General features: G+C 48.3%; 6 protein-coding genes across 6 annotated transcripts; 3 read left to right on the forward strand and 3 right to left on the reverse strand.

Annotated features, from left to right (window-relative positions):
• Positions 1-24: 24 nt before the first annotated feature.
• On the forward strand, positions 25-1,583 carry MGYG_06034 (hypothetical protein; the record flags this gene model as incomplete). The annotated part of the gene is made up of 4 exons (XM_003171440.1): positions 25-127; positions 211-311; positions 422-549; positions 605-1,583. The coding sequence occupies 4 exons, from the start codon at positions 25-27 to the stop codon at positions 1,581-1,583; spliced, it is 1,311 nt and encodes a 436-aa protein (XP_003171488.1).
• Positions 1,584-3,140: 1,557 nt separating this feature from the next.
• Positions 3,141-3,586, reverse strand: MGYG_06035 (hypothetical protein; the record flags this gene model as incomplete). The annotated part of the gene is made up of 3 exons (XM_003171441.1): positions 3,141-3,294; positions 3,389-3,475; positions 3,519-3,586. 3 exons carry the CDS (start codon positions 3,584-3,586, stop codon positions 3,141-3,143), a joined length of 309 nt encoding a protein of 102 aa, XP_003171489.1.
• A 1,658-nt stretch (positions 3,587-5,244) lies between these two features.
• MGYG_09108 (hypothetical protein) lies at positions 5,245-5,827 on the reverse strand (the record flags this gene model as incomplete). Its single annotated transcript, XM_003171442.1, has 2 exons — positions 5,245-5,617; positions 5,691-5,827. The coding sequence occupies 2 exons, from the start codon at positions 5,825-5,827 to the stop codon at positions 5,245-5,247; spliced, it is 510 nt and encodes a 169-aa protein (XP_003171490.1).
• Positions 5,828-6,576: 749 nt separating this feature from the next.
• Positions 6,577-7,980, forward strand: MGYG_06036 (hypothetical protein; the record flags this gene model as incomplete). The annotated part of the gene is made up of 3 exons (XM_003171443.1): positions 6,577-6,628; positions 6,774-6,932; positions 7,052-7,980. The coding sequence occupies 3 exons, from the start codon at positions 6,577-6,579 to the stop codon at positions 7,978-7,980; spliced, it is 1,140 nt and encodes a 379-aa protein (XP_003171491.1).
• A 743-nt stretch (positions 7,981-8,723) lies between these two features.
• Positions 8,724-12,060, reverse strand: MGYG_06037 (DNA topoisomerase 1; the record flags this gene model as incomplete). The annotated part of the gene is made up of 7 exons (XM_003171444.1): positions 8,724-8,858; positions 9,015-9,464; positions 9,551-9,790; positions 9,861-10,199; positions 10,268-11,494; positions 11,624-11,856; positions 11,997-12,060. The coding sequence occupies 7 exons, from the start codon at positions 12,058-12,060 to the stop codon at positions 8,724-8,726; spliced, it is 2,688 nt and encodes an 895-aa protein (XP_003171492.1).
• A 536-nt stretch (positions 12,061-12,596) lies between these two features.
• On the forward strand, positions 12,597-13,946 carry MGYG_06038 (ATP synthase subunit gamma; the record flags this gene model as incomplete). Its single annotated transcript, XM_003171445.1, has 6 exons — positions 12,597-12,677; positions 12,848-13,422; positions 13,500-13,612; positions 13,672-13,692; positions 13,758-13,792; positions 13,853-13,946. Exons 1-6 carry the CDS (start codon positions 12,622-12,624, stop codon positions 13,944-13,946), a joined length of 894 nt encoding a protein of 297 aa, XP_003171493.1. The 5' UTR covers positions 12,597-12,621.
• Positions 13,947-14,513: the final 567 nt, after the last annotated feature.

Consider the following 14,513-nt stretch of genomic DNA (forward strand, 5'->3'; position numbering starts at 1 on the left):
CATCCGAGCGCAGAAGCCATCAAAATGTCGACAAATATCCCGGCTGGTCTAAAGGCAGCTGACATTAGCCGCTTTGTGACACGAGCAGCGCAGCTTGAGAAAGCAAAGCCAACTATTTCATATTGGTGTAAGTTGTGTCAGCCTTGAGCCGTCAGTATAGTTTTATCACTCCCTTACAGCGTTGAAAGCTAATGGGAGGACAAAACATAGGTAACTTCTGGGCTGTGACTCAGATTTTAGACAAAAAGCTCCATAACTCGGATGAAGAATGCCTGAAATACACCACTGAGCTCATGGATAAGCTTGAGAAGGTATGGCTACTGCTATCAACCTTTTTTTGTTTTTTACTTGGTCCTCCCAGGTCACCAAGGGATTAATAGCAGATAATTTCTAGATTGCTAACTAGAATTTGGCATTTTAGTTCAAACAAGAACATTCTGAGGATGATACGATAACCGATGACGCTGCTGGCCAGGCATATGTAGAGCAATTCGCTCTAGAGACATTCCAAAGGGCAGAAAATGCAGTTCGGGCAAATAAAGCATCTATGTGGGTTTGGTAAGCCCCTTTTGGGTAGCTTGACCAATTCTAACAAAGTGTATAGGCAAACTGCTGATACCTTCCAAGCAGCCGCCACCTTCTTGGACCTGGGCCAAGCCTGGGGTCAGCCTGACGCGGAGACAGCTTCGAAAGTTAAATATGCCAAATACCATGCGGTCCGAATTATAAAGGCTATAAAAGCTGGAGAAGATCCAAACTCCTCCAATCCTAAACACGCGGAAGCGTCACAGGAACCCTTAAGCCCGGCCGAAGGAACGGATATTGCAGGTGACACACAAGCACTTTCAGAAGCTCCTAGAAAAGGGCGACAAGCTTCTGTCGAAGATGTTCCAGATGACTTCGACAAGATTCAAAGTAAATTGGCCGCGCAATCGTCATTGAATGAATCTCTTCATCCTTCGCGTTCATCATCTGCTGCGCCTCTGCCACAGCCTACGGGTGGCCTTAATATCCCAAGTGTACCCACAAGTACGCCTGGCAGCGGAATGCCCAGCCCTCCAATTAGTATACCCCCAGGAATGGTAGATTTTGATGACAGTTTACGACAAAGGCCCTCACAGCTCTCTAGAGCTACTGTTCCCGACCTGCCAGCAGCACCCTCTGATTTCCCATCACCTGCATCAAGCAATGCCGATTTACCCTCTCAACTCGGGCCAAGATTCGACTCTTCTTCGCTTAATGTTTTCCAGTCGTTCCCTCCACCTGCCCCGGAACCTGAATTCCCTCCCACAGAGTCTCATGCTCTTGGCCCTCCCCCGCGTACTTCGCCTGGAATGGGGGTTGACAGGACGTCCCATCCACAACCCCCAATGGTGGCACCAATAACCCAAATCCCTAGAGACACGCTACCTGTATCCTCATCAACAGCTAGAGCTGGCAACTCTGCCCAAACTGTTGACGAAGAAGCAATTTCAAATGCTCAAAAGCATGCACGTTGGGCAGTGTCTGCGCTCAATTTTGATGACGTCAATACTGCGATTAAGGAGCTGCAAAACGCTCTAAATTTCTTGAGATACCGTTGAAATACCATATACCATATATAATTTTACATATAGCGTCATGTGGTTGATGAAACATCACTCCCCCTAACTTCTAGGTGCATGTGAAGCCTTTCTAATGCAGTGGTTTAACAACATTACTAGGAGGCACAGCTTTATCTCACCTTCTATCGCAGTCCTATTATCATCTTGTTCAAACTATCAAACACATGCTGCATATCGACAGCCCAAATTGTGTCTAAAAAAACCGGAAATCCAATGCAACGTACGCTCTGATCCTCATGTACCGCTCTTCAGAAGTATCAAATACTGCCTCTTGCCATTCGTCAGTTATCCCTTCTATAGTCTTTCCACCCATATTTTACATTTACATGGAACCGAAGTCTTCTTGCTTCATCGGTGAGGATTTCAGGAACGAAACTGGATGTATTATGGGTTATGTATGTATACCTAGTAAGCAAATATTGATTGGAAGAGCTTTGGGTACTTATCTCTAGTTCTATGTCATCATTCCATACCATTCATATAGTATGTGATCTTCGAGAGGTGTCTTGAGAGATTAATTCTATGCCCTCTTTCTCTCCCAAAATACCCAGTACTTTGAGTACCCAGCGCACATTTTACCACCTAGGAGTATCTAGTTGAATAGAATGCTACCTAATTCAGCATATATAAGTCGTTATGGATCCTCTTTTCACAGATGCCGAAACAACTAAAGGTGACTCCAGACTTTTATTTACTATAAGTCCTTCCTTTTCATGCTCGATGGCCGCTCTAAACCGAGAACATAGCCGTGGTATAATTTGATAACGATACTCAGAAGTGGAAGCCCTTCCTATATATATATATACCTCTATGGACAGCAATTGCGCGTGTTTTTAATAGCCTTCCGGTGAATAAAAATAATAGTATATGCGTTATTTCCAGGAGTATGTGTATAACTACTCTATTCACCCGGGAGCGGGTACACAATCGTTCTCCCATCATATACCAAAGTCTCACACCGGTTACAAGCATATTCCAGGCGTTGTTCGAGATGAGAATTGACTAAGTTAGAAGCACGAAAAGGTAGAAAAAACATATGCAAGAACAAGCTTCGATACCCGTGTATTCGACTCCCATATATGGTGAGACTCCGCATTTTAAATGTCTTTCATGTTATATGGCTCCACAAGTTCTGGAGAAATGGACTGTTTGTTGATTTAAAGGTATATGTACACAAGGAATGATAGCCAAAAAGTCTCTTTAAGTCTGTAATACCCACCTTGACTCTCCTTTGTCTGCCTATTCTATTAGACCTAGGAAGTAGCAAAGGCTATCAGGTATCTGGAAGAATAGGTGATAGTTATATGGTGATGTTCTGGCGGGTAAGATGAATCCCATCTCCAGCCTCAGATGATCGGGTTGCGGAGAACAAACTAAAGGATGCGTGCCGAGTGCTGGGAGGAGTGGACGGATGTAACTATCTCCCTGATGCAGCCGTATACCACCTGGATCACCTGGATAAATATAATATGCCATCACATCAACGGTTTATTTTATCTCCCCCCCCCCCCCCCCCCCCTCCATTATTAGTTTATCCTACAGAAGATGTCCGTTAAAGATGACTAGTAGGATAGGCTCGGGCCGGCCAAGGCCCCACATTGAGACCCGAGGTTCCAGAGCAGCGGAAGGGCCTTCATCGCCAGTCTCAAGCATAACAAGCGACATCACGTCTGTAGTTCGCATAGAAGACCTGTAACCAAGGCCTGGGTTCTGCATTAGTCAACGACGACGGTTTGGTTGTTGAAACCCGCCCTGGTCGACAGGATAATAGGCTACTGGCTTACATCTTCTCGCCAAGGTTCGGGGCGGCCGTGGTTTGTCTCTCCTTCTCCCTATGAAGAAAGGACTGGCAAGCTACACACGCAGTTTCGCTACGTGCACACATTAATCTCGGGATGGCCGACTCTAGTTTACATGGACGTGATGAGGCGGTGGTATGTTCTAGCTAGCATGTAGGTTTTCCGACTTCTATCAAAGGCCATCCATAGTTGTCCTGGACACGAACTCGAGGTGCGTGAAACAGTGCTTCTTTCCTTGTTTCCCCTGTATTACTATGCCTGCTTATTTTTTTTTTTACAAAAAAAAAAAATAATCAAACAATATAGGATCAAAGGTGATAGGTGAGACAAAATCAGGGGATATTCAGTCGAAGGGCATGTAGCCGTAAGCAAGGAAATGCGCTTGTTTAGGAGCCAGATCAATAATCAAACTTGGAAATCAGTTATCTCGGCCAATTGTCAACGCCGGGATGCTCTCTCCCACTAACTCTGAAGAAAGAGAAACATGCATTTATGATGGATATACTGAAACGCTGCTAATCTTTGAGAGTGGAATTGCTTGTATCTTGGGAGGATGCTGTCTTCCCCTGGCGGGAGCCGCGGATAACGGACAACCAAGACTGACACGCTAAATAATTAGAGCATACTCCGTATACTTGCAATGGCTCTAGTAAACCCGAAAAGAGGGTTTTATTACAAGCACTTTGAGGGTAACTGTGTTTGACGAAGGAATAGGGTATAGGTATCATTCCAGTCAAGGAGTTACATCTGGCTGAAACTTTGCAGGTTAACTCCACAGAAAAAAAGAAGTTGTGCCAATTTGGTAACAATGAAATTCGGAAATCCTTTAAGGAAGACAAGGAAATGTTCTCATGAGTGCTTTGGTGGGAAGATAAGGGGCTGTTGTTCGTATTGGTTGATCAACGGCTTCAGCTTGTTGCAAGAAAGAATATATACTTACGTGTGTCAAATGGTTAGTCGCGCAACTCGGCCCCGACAGGTGCAAACAACTCCGAGCAGAATTATAGATCTACAGTAGCTGGGCGTGTTACTGGGGTTGAAGGGGACGATATGTCTCAGAATATCTTGTCTATGATCCTCTCCATCCGCCAGAAAGGGACAATCTGAGTGTGCAAGCGGTGAAGGGTGAGTTTACCTCGAACCGGAGGGTAATATCAGAGGGAGAAGAAAGGATGTTTGTGCTTCCAACGCCTAATGCTCCCTGAAGATTGGAAAGGAGCCTAGGGTTTCCCTGGGGTTCACCAACATTTACCTTATGACCAACATATATTGCATATATCCTGGGGAATAAACAGTATGTGATATCGCACTGGCTGCTGACAGGATCACCAACTTGGTCAGCTTCGCTAGGGGGTCCAGGAGCCTTTTCTTCTCGCAGCTCGATGGGTCCCAACATGCAAGTTCGATATCTTAGCGTTAGATGGGAGGACAGCAAGATTTCAATATTGTGCTATGCGCCGGCCCATGTCGAACTCCCGACAGTCTGTCTCTTCGGATGCGCCCCTTTTCCGGGCGACCAATAACGGAGAATATACGCTGACTCGTGAGATGCAGATATGCAAGGGTCCTTTCAACCAATATTATCGACAACGTCTTCGCTGGCTTGCGCTTCCCCCCCTTTTTAATCTTACCTGCATTGCATGATCTATTTCCTTCTAGAATGATCATGTATCACGTTAGTTATCTGTTCGATTCCCCCCATCCCTTGCGGCGTCACAGTCTTGGTTTCAAAACGTTACCGGTCCTGCAAACCATCCTGGCCACACAGAAGAGACTAGCGAAGACTGATGACGACACCGAAATACGATGATGCTCTGGGGGAAGGGAGGAGAACGAGACTGTCAGCTGAGAAGAAACATGTCTGCCCCTGAATTGTTTGATGATAGGGCTCCGCAGGATTCGTCCATGTCCACCACCCGAGAACGTCGGTATTTTGACAGGCCCTCGTCGTGCTTAAGAGAGAGGGGAAGGATACGATGAGCAGAAAAAGGGAGCGGAAGGAAGAAGAAAAGAAAACAGAAGCAAAGATGGCCAGAGGTAAGGAAGGAGAGCACGGAATTGTCGGTGTGACCAACAAGGCAGCGAGCGAGTGGTACAGGCCTGGTACGCCAGTAAATTACATCGATCGTGGGCCCTGCAACTCGCACTCCGTAGTAAACTTCGGCCACAGAGAAAGCTGTGTTTAAAGGTGTTACACCCGGTGGTGATATAGGGCTATATCAAGATATAGGTTGTATAAGTATAGACCCTTGCGGTCAGGCCTCACATCCATCCACAGTTACATCACCCCTTAGCACAGACGAGGGGCTTGTTACCTAGCCTGGCGCCATCCAGCTGGTTCTCGCTCGCGCTGGCTTGCGTCTCGTTCTCGTCTGCTGCTGCGGGATCAGCCCCTGTTCTGCGGTATCCGATGATGCATGTCATATAAGTGGATTCAAGCCGCCAATTCAGCAGGAGAAGAGGTTGAAAAAGCAAATACACATCCTCCCTATACCGAGTCTTAGTACTAATTCAACTGGTTGCCCCCCACCCTCTGCTCCCTCGCTGTCTCTTCCTCTCTCGTCAGAAAGAGAGAGTGAGTGAGAGAGAGACACAGAGAGAGCCCGAGTTGAACAGGATAGGACCGTTGTTGAGCATACACCAGTATAAGCCCTGAAAGACTCGAGCCAGCGTTGGCCGGACGCCCTTCGAACCGCCAGTCCTTAATATCAACCTCATCCCGCCTGCAGTCAACGGGAGGGGGAAAAAAGAAAGAAGAGAAAGAGTGAGAGAATAGGTGGAAGAGAGAACCCCACGCATATCCCCTTACTGTGTCCGCTTGCCCTTGATTCCAGCCAGCGTCTCACGTCTCGACGGCCTCCTGACTCTGGATCTCGCCAGACTGCTGCCTCGAGCATAGACCGAAGGCACATCGAGATCCGGACGAGACCAGCCAGCCCTACAATCCGGTCAGCGAAGAGGACAGGAGAGACATCGAGAGCGTGAGAACGAGAGACACACAAAGACAGAGCGAGAGAGAGAGAAGGCAACGCGAAAGGGGGGACAAGGAAAAAGGAGGGAAAGGCCTTGCTTATTCTTTTTTATATATCTCCCGGTCAATTCATTGATCTCTTCTATATCCTCCGGCAGCTATAATATACTTAAAAAGCAACGATCAAAGAGCACCATCAGCCATGTCGGGCGACTCTTCCAGCAAGCCGAGTGTGCTTGTTGTTGGCGGGCTAGGTATGCAATCGAACACAAACCACCAGCAGAAGAAAAGAAGCAGACGTTGATGTCGATGTCGATGTTTATATCGAGATCGATGTCGGTGATGATGAGCTCGAGGCTGATCCGTCTTCTTTTTTTTGGCCTCGTTGCCGTTTGACAGGTTTCATCGGCCGACATCTCGTTCACCACATACACAAGAACAACCTCGCCTCAGAGCTGCGGGTGGTCGACAAGCTGCTTCCCCAGCTCGCATGGCTCTCGCCTGAGATCTCGGAAGCATGCAAGGACCGTTTCGTCCAGGCAGATGCCAGCCTTGAGCGTACGCTATTCCTCCCCCTCTCCCCGTCCCATACCATCTCATAGTAGCAGCAGCAGCAGCAGCAGCATCTTAATATCAAAAGATGCAGCAGGTCTCTGACAGTTCTTTCCGCCCTACAGAATCGCTCCCTCGTGTCTTTAACCGTGCAGACGGCGCCCAGTTCGATCTGGTCATTAATTGCGGCGGTGAATCGCGGTACTCGCATCCAGACGATGTCTACCGGCTACGCAGCCATGCACTCTCAGTTGCTCTGGGCAAAGAAGCTGCTCGACGGGGAGTCAAAGCCTTTGTCGAATGCTCGTCTGCGGCAATCTACAAGGTCGATGACAAGCCACGCAAGGAATCAGACAAGCTGAAGCCCCTACAGAAGCTCACCAAGTGGAAAGTCACCACCGAAGAAGAGCTAGCGAAAATAGACGGCCTCAACCTCGTCGTATTACGATTTCCATATGTATACGGAGAATACGACACCGGCCTGCTGACATCTGTCATTTGTGTGGGGAGAACGTACAAGGAGATCGGCCGCCCTCTGACCTTCCTGTATGCCAAAGAACGTCCTCTAAACACTGTCTGGGTGGTGGATGCTGCCCGTGCCCTCTGGACTGCTGCTGCATGGCGTGCATCCAAGGGGCCTCTACCTCCCAGCCAAGGCCAGCAGCCATTCCCTACCACTTTCAATATCGTCGACCACAACAACACGCTAAAGGGTGATCTTGCAGACGCCCTCGAACGCAACTTTGGCATCAAATGCGAATTCCTTGGCTCCCTGATGAGCCAGTTCGCCAAAATGAACCAGGAGCAGATCCTAGACGAGATGAACGAGGAAACTCTAGAAGTGTGGTCAGAACTCCTGCTGGCCAAAGGGATCACTACATCGGGGCCCATAAGCCCCTTCTTGGAGAAAGAGGTTCTCAAGGACGCAGATACAACTGTCGACGGATCCCTGTTCGAACAGACCACTGGCTTCACATATCTGAAGGAGAAACTTGACCCGGACTGGCTTAGTAGTGTTATCAAAAGTTACGAGCAGATGAACTGGTGGCCTTGATTCGTTCGGTACATGTTTTCATCTCTGTTCGGCCGTGATATGCGTGTTACTTGCTTCCTTTCTTCTTATTAACCACTGGATAGATGAGAAATACCTCTCTCTCGTTTTATTTTTCCGTTGCCTCTCTCCCTTGTCATGCCATTTTATTTATTTATTTTTGGCTATTCACTCTGCGGTCTTGCATCTTTTCTTTTCGCTTTCTTGCTCGAGACGGGATATATACATACACACAGGATCGATCTATGGATGCATGGATGCCCAAGTTTCTTCACACTCCATCACTTTCTTTTTCTTACTTTGACTCCTCTTACGCTCTTCGACGACCCACGATCGCTTCCTTCGTTCTATGATCAGTCTAGCTTCTAGCTCTCTCTCTTCCGACTTCAGCCTTGTTGCCTTCATATATACCCCTGTTGTAATATAATCAATACATCGTTACAAAAAAATGAAAGAAAAGTGAAAAAAGGGAAGAATAAGAAACACGATTTGAACATGCGTTTTCGATTATTTTAATGATCACTCCGCGATGGTGCTGCTGTTGACCTATCGTGGACACATCGTTGTCAAGGCAAGACAGCCGGGTTAGTAATATAGAAAGAGTGCAGCCTGCGAGGCCAGCCATGATATAAAAGTACAAAAAAGAACACTGCTATGCAAAAAAGAAAAAAGCCAAACGTGGAGTAAGCAAAGGCAACCATAGCAGAGAAATGGAACAGATCAAACGAGCAAAAAAAAAAACGTAATCAAAACTCCCACTCCTCGTCTACTGACTTGATAGCCCAGTCGAACTTCTCGCGCATGGTCTTCGAGAAGAACTTCTCTATCGGGACGTTGAACTTTTTAGAGAAAACCACAGTCAAGCGGGGATCTATGTAATTCTGTGTTACGAAGTGGCGTTAGCGATTGATTTGCTTCTCTTGGAATGACGAAACGAGCGAGGATCGGGCTGGATAACGATGCAGGAGCAGAAACAGAAAGAAAATAGAAGAAGAGCAGAAGAATAGAATCCCGCCCAAAGAAAAAAAAGGACTTACAAGCTTCGATGTGCCAAGGGCAACTTCCTTGTTATTCTCCTTGTCTTCGGCTTGAAGAAGCATGTTCTCGATGCGCTGGTCAATCTTGCTAATCTGACCTTCGAACTTCTCGACAGTTGGGCCCCTGCCCTCGGCCTCCACCTTTTTGGTTTTGTTCTCTTTCTTATATTTAGCCTCGAGCTCATCAGCAGCCTTCAGCCGTTCGTCGAGCTCTTTAGCTTTCATCTCCTTTTCTCCGTCGGCGACTCGCTTCTCGTTCTCTTTATCGAACTTTTTGCGTATCTTCTGGCGAAGTTCTTCTGCAAGGAAAGCCTGATGCTCCTTGATCCACTCCATGTCCAGGTCTTCATCTAGCTCAAAATACGCTGCACCTTTCTTCTTCTTCATCTTGGGTTCAATGGCAAGAATCATCTGTTTAATTCGCCATTTCTGATATTGTAGTCCTTTGATCTAGAAAAAAGTTAGGTAAATTGTTTTCTGGAAAAGGCAAGTTGATCAAGGATAAGATAAGAAATGATAGACGATTGTTTGCTTACCCGATCACCAAGTTTTTCCATCTGGTTGGCGTGTCCTGCGGCAACGGTACGTTTATGGTTGCAAAGTATAGCAACCTCACGGTTCGCATCGTTATACTGCTTAACCTTCTCTGGAATGGTCCCGGTTGCGGACATTTTCTTCAAAAGCGTTGCCATAGTGTAAGAGGCGTTGTACGTACGGAATACCTTGGCAGTAAGTCCAGTCATGTAGCTCGATAGGTGCTTGTTGAGAGCCGATGTCTAAAGATAAAACGGATTAGAAGGTTTATCATCAGTATAAAAGCCAGGTACATAATAACAGCCTGCATACCGTGAGTCGATCGAAAATCTCGTCACCTTCCTTCTTTGGAGCCTTTTTGAATATCTTGAGATTTTTGAAAACTTGTGCGTCGACCTCAACTTCATCGTAGTATCTAATACTGTCCTTTCCGAGGAAGTCGAAAACAACGGTGTTTGGGGGCTTTAATGTAACATGTTCAAACTTGAGAGAGCAGCAGCCAACAGTATCTGCCTCATCTTCGCCTTTCTCGTTTCCAGCACGGAGAGCGAATTGATCGATGAGGTAGACGGCTGTAGCTCGTTGCCGGTTGACCATGAGCTCATCCTTGAGGCCCTTTTTATAATCCTTGCGGATTCGATCAATATGTTTCTAGAGGGGGAGTAAGTTAGCACAAAGGATGGAAGAGTTTAGTGGAATAGTAGTTGAATAATACAAACCTTGAGCTCTCGAGCTTTCTCGAATTTCTTATAGTCACTCTGACCTTTGACGTCTGAGTTGGCAGCTAACATGACATATTTGTAGTTACCGTTAACATTTTCCTGCCACATGGCCAGCCATGTGCCCTCCTGGTCATGTCGAACCTCTTTCCAACGATGTCCCTCGGGAGGGGTCGGGACGGGTGCATCTTTGCCGATGTTGATCGTAATCTGTTCGGGCATGACACGAGTTTTCACTGTGCCAGTTTTTGGATGCTCTCCACGACCACGGAAGAGAGCCGGAGGTTCAACGCGGAAGTTGCCAACCTTCTGCTTTCGCCCATCCCATATACAATACATATACGGGGCTTCGGCGGCATCCTTTTCGGCCTTGGCTGCCTTCTTCTCAGCAGCACTCATGGCTTTCTTTTCAGCGCGCAATCTTTCGTAGTGCTCAAAAATGGTTGTGAAATCACACTTGGAAAACTCCTTGATCTGGATAGGTTTGCCCTGGGGATCCTTTGCTCCGCCAGTTTTCTTGATTATTGCCTGGAAGTCGTTGAAGAAATTCTTCTGGAAGATGGGGTTTTCGACATTGTGAGTAGAGTTGAGCATTGTTCCAAAGTGTGAGGCTACCTCTTCAGCATCGGGATGCAAGGTGATTGGGACACCGTCGTATTTCAATTTCACGTCCTTTGGAAGCGGTTCATAAGGTGGTGGGAACACGACTCCGTTGTGCTCCAAAGTTGTCCATTTGATGGTGCCGTCGCCTTTGGATGGATCTTCCCACCATCTGTATTCCTCTTCGGCTTCCTCCTCTTCAGCTTCGGCTTCCTCGCTGGGCTCTTTCTTTGCAACGGGCTTGGCCTTTTTTGCAGGCGTGGTGGTGGCCTTCTTTGCAGGAGCCTTGCGTGCAAGAGGAACATCTTCATCGCTAGATTCTGATTTTTTGATACCGTTAGCTTGAGATTTTTTCCCATTTACAGTGACTGCTTTTGCTTTTGCTTTTGCAGGTTTGGCGGCAGCCTTTGCAGCCTCTTTCTTCTTAGCCGCTGCCTGGCGATCCTGCTGTCTGAGGGACTGAGCCTCCTTTTCAGCGCTCTTTTCGATATCAGCTTTTTCAGCAACGAGTCTCTTAGCTTCTGCGGAGTTGATGAGCGCCCTTTTCCCCTTCTTAGCTTGAGATATCAGGGGCGCCTCGTCCGAGTCAGAGGGCTCTTCTTTTGGTACGGTCCGACGACGCTTGCTCTGGGAGGAGAGTCAGTCCGGCTGGTGCTGTAGAAAGGGAGAAAGGGGGGCAAAGTTTATCAGCCGAAGGGCGGTGTAATTGCGAAGAAAGGCTGGGGGAAGGGAGCGTGGTTATCTCTCCTGGCGTACCAATGGTTTATCGTCCTCTGCGCTGCTTTCCGCCTCCGCATACGAAGGCCGACCGGCACTGGACCTAGATTTCCGTTTCGACAGCGCGGCTCCGTTAGTGTCCGCATCCTGCATGTCAACCTCGTTGTCCTTTGCAGGGCCATAGCGGATCGAGATTCCTGGCTGAGTGGTTCCGTTGGCAGACGCAGAGAGGTTGGTGGACTTGGGCACGATAGCACTGGACAACGGAGGCTCTGTAATGAAAGAAAACAAGAAAGTCCGACTTGTTAGCCATGCTGAAGCTCCCTAGGACACACTACAGCTCCCAGTTGTTGTGGGGTGGCTGCGCCTCTCTCGTGGGAAGAGATCAGCTATGCTGGTATCCGTCACTCACTGTGAATGCTTCCGTTGGTCCTCCTGGTGCCGGCAAGCGGCGCATCGTCGTCCGAAGAGCTCATGGCTTGTAACTGAGGCCTCTGCAAGGTCTTTAGACGGGGCTGACAGTGTATCTCTTTCACACGAAGTGAGAGCCGGGCTGACCGGGCGATGGCGAGCTGGAAGCCAGGCCTTGCGAGGCAACCGAGGGGAGTTATAGTGAACGAGAGGTGACGCCTGAGCGAGAACTGAGCGAGAAACGGAGCCCAAACGAGGCCAAAAACCGGGAGCAGGAGACGCGGTTGCTTATATAGACACAGCCAGAGCCGTGAAGGAGAGAAGAAAAAAGGGCGAAAGCAAAGAGAAGAAGGAAACGACGACGATGAATAAATAATAAATCCAAGATTTCGCTCTTTTTCTGCTTATTTTCCTTATTTTCTGTCTTTTTTTTGTTATTTTTGCATCCTTTGCCGAAACGGGTTTAGCGCCGCTCACTGCCCATTTCTGGCTTGTTTTCTTCGAACGTCGGAAAAAAGCAGAAAAACGACGACGAAAACGACGACGCAAAGACGAAGAACAGAAGCCATCGACGCCGTCTCTATTCACGCAGTTAACCAGCCTATCTCGGCCGCCAGTCCCTCGAGATGCTCTCGCGCACCGCCCGCCCGGCATGGAAGGCCGGCTCTGCCGCCGTCGCCCGGTAAGCAAGAGCACCCAACCTACCCGAAGGAACCACACAGCGTCGACCAAAGCTGCCGCAGGCCAGCGGTGGGAGGGCGCCGGGGACGCTGGGGGGCAAGCAGGAGGAAGAAGCAGATGCTGGCGGGTGATAGCGAGCCAATTGACCGCTGACGATGTGTTTCTGTGTAGTGTTGCTCCCGCCAATGCCGCCAACTTCGCTACCCTTCGTGAGATCGAGGGCCGCCTGAAGTCCATCAAGAACATCGAGAAGATCACCAAGACGATGAAGATTGTTGCCTCCACCCGCCTCAACAAGGCCCAGCGTGCCATGACTCTGTCCAGAGCATACGGTGAGACCTCCGAGGCTGTCTTCGGCCAGGCAGAGACCAAGCCCCTCGAGGGCCTCAAGACTCTCTACATCGTCGCCAGTTCCGACAAGGGTCTCTGCGGTGGTATCCATTCCGGTCTCAGCAAGGCTACCCGACGAATGATCATGGAGAAGCCCGATGCCGATATTGTTGTGCTCGGAGAGAAGTCCAAGGGACAGCTCTCCCGTTCCAACGAGGACAACCTCGTCCTCAGCTTCGCCGGCGTCGGCAAGGACGTTCCTACCTTTGCCGAAGCTCAGGCTATCGCCGACCAGATCTGCCAGCTGCCCACCGACTACGCCAGCATCAAGATCGTGTACAACAAGTTCATCAACGCCCAGACCTATGAACCCGCCACCGTCGAGGCGTTCTCCGAGGAGGCTATCATCCAGTCTCGTCAGTCCCTCTGTTTCTTCCTTTCTTTTGTCCTCTGTTCCGTAACGTTTTATGCGGCTTAACTAACACCGTCATAGCCAATGTCGTCGCTTTCGAGGTTGACTCTGAGGTCCTTGCTAACCTCCGCGAGTATGCTCTTGCCAACAGCTTGTACTGGGCCTTGGCCGAGGGACACGCTTGTGAGATCTCTGTAAGCTTCACCACTTAACCAACCGCATATCAGTCAATTGCTAACCTCTCCTCTCCCAGGCCCGTCGTAATGCTATGGAGGTAAGAATATTATTCGGAACTTGACATATCATCAATATCATACTTACCTTTTTTTCACTTTATAGAACGCTTCCAAGAACGCAGGTGACATGATCCAAAGGTAAGCTATACACCCAACACAACTCTATTTCGACCATGCACATCTAATTCCCCACTGTAGATTCCAGATTCTCTACAACAGACAGCGTCAAGCCGCCATTACCGGTGAATTGGTTGAAATTATCACTGGTGCCACCGCTTCGGAGGATATGTAAAAGTACGCAGTCGAGAGGCCTTAGATGCGAGCATCGCACATATATCTCATGTGTGAAGTTCTTTTTCCCCTGCATACAGATCTAGATCCGTTCACCCATTTTTGTACAAAGATAGTTGTATTCACAAGAGATGTTTCTTTTGTTTCCCTTCACCTCCCATCGCACTAAAACACCTGTGGTTTCCCCCTCGCTCCTGTAAGATCAATTGTTACCAGTTATATCTCTACCTATCCGCTCAATGGCGCATTTACCGCCGTCCACGACCAACAACTACATCTTTTTGTCACTGTTTTCATCCTCTTCTCTGTCACTCATCCATCTTCGTCTCCGTACTATCACTAGAATCCACCAATTAATTTTGATATCACGTGATGCGCAATATGCCGAGATGACTAAGCATGTCTTGCCCGGGGTTTTAAAGTGAACAAAAGAAGCCAACGTTGCAACTTCGTCAGGCCACAGTGTTCGATATCGAGGAAGACCGCTGAGCGAGTTGTATATATAGGCCGTCTCTTTTGTTTTGCAAGACCGTATAGACAAATTACTTCTATGAAACCAATTTGTTGA

This window comes from Nannizzia gypsea, genomic scaffold (assembly GCF_000150975.2).
Source record: "Nannizzia gypsea CBS 118893 supercont1.5 genomic scaffold, whole genome shotgun sequence".
Lineage (NCBI taxonomy): Eukaryota > Fungi > Ascomycota > Eurotiomycetes > Onygenales > Arthrodermataceae > Nannizzia > Nannizzia gypsea.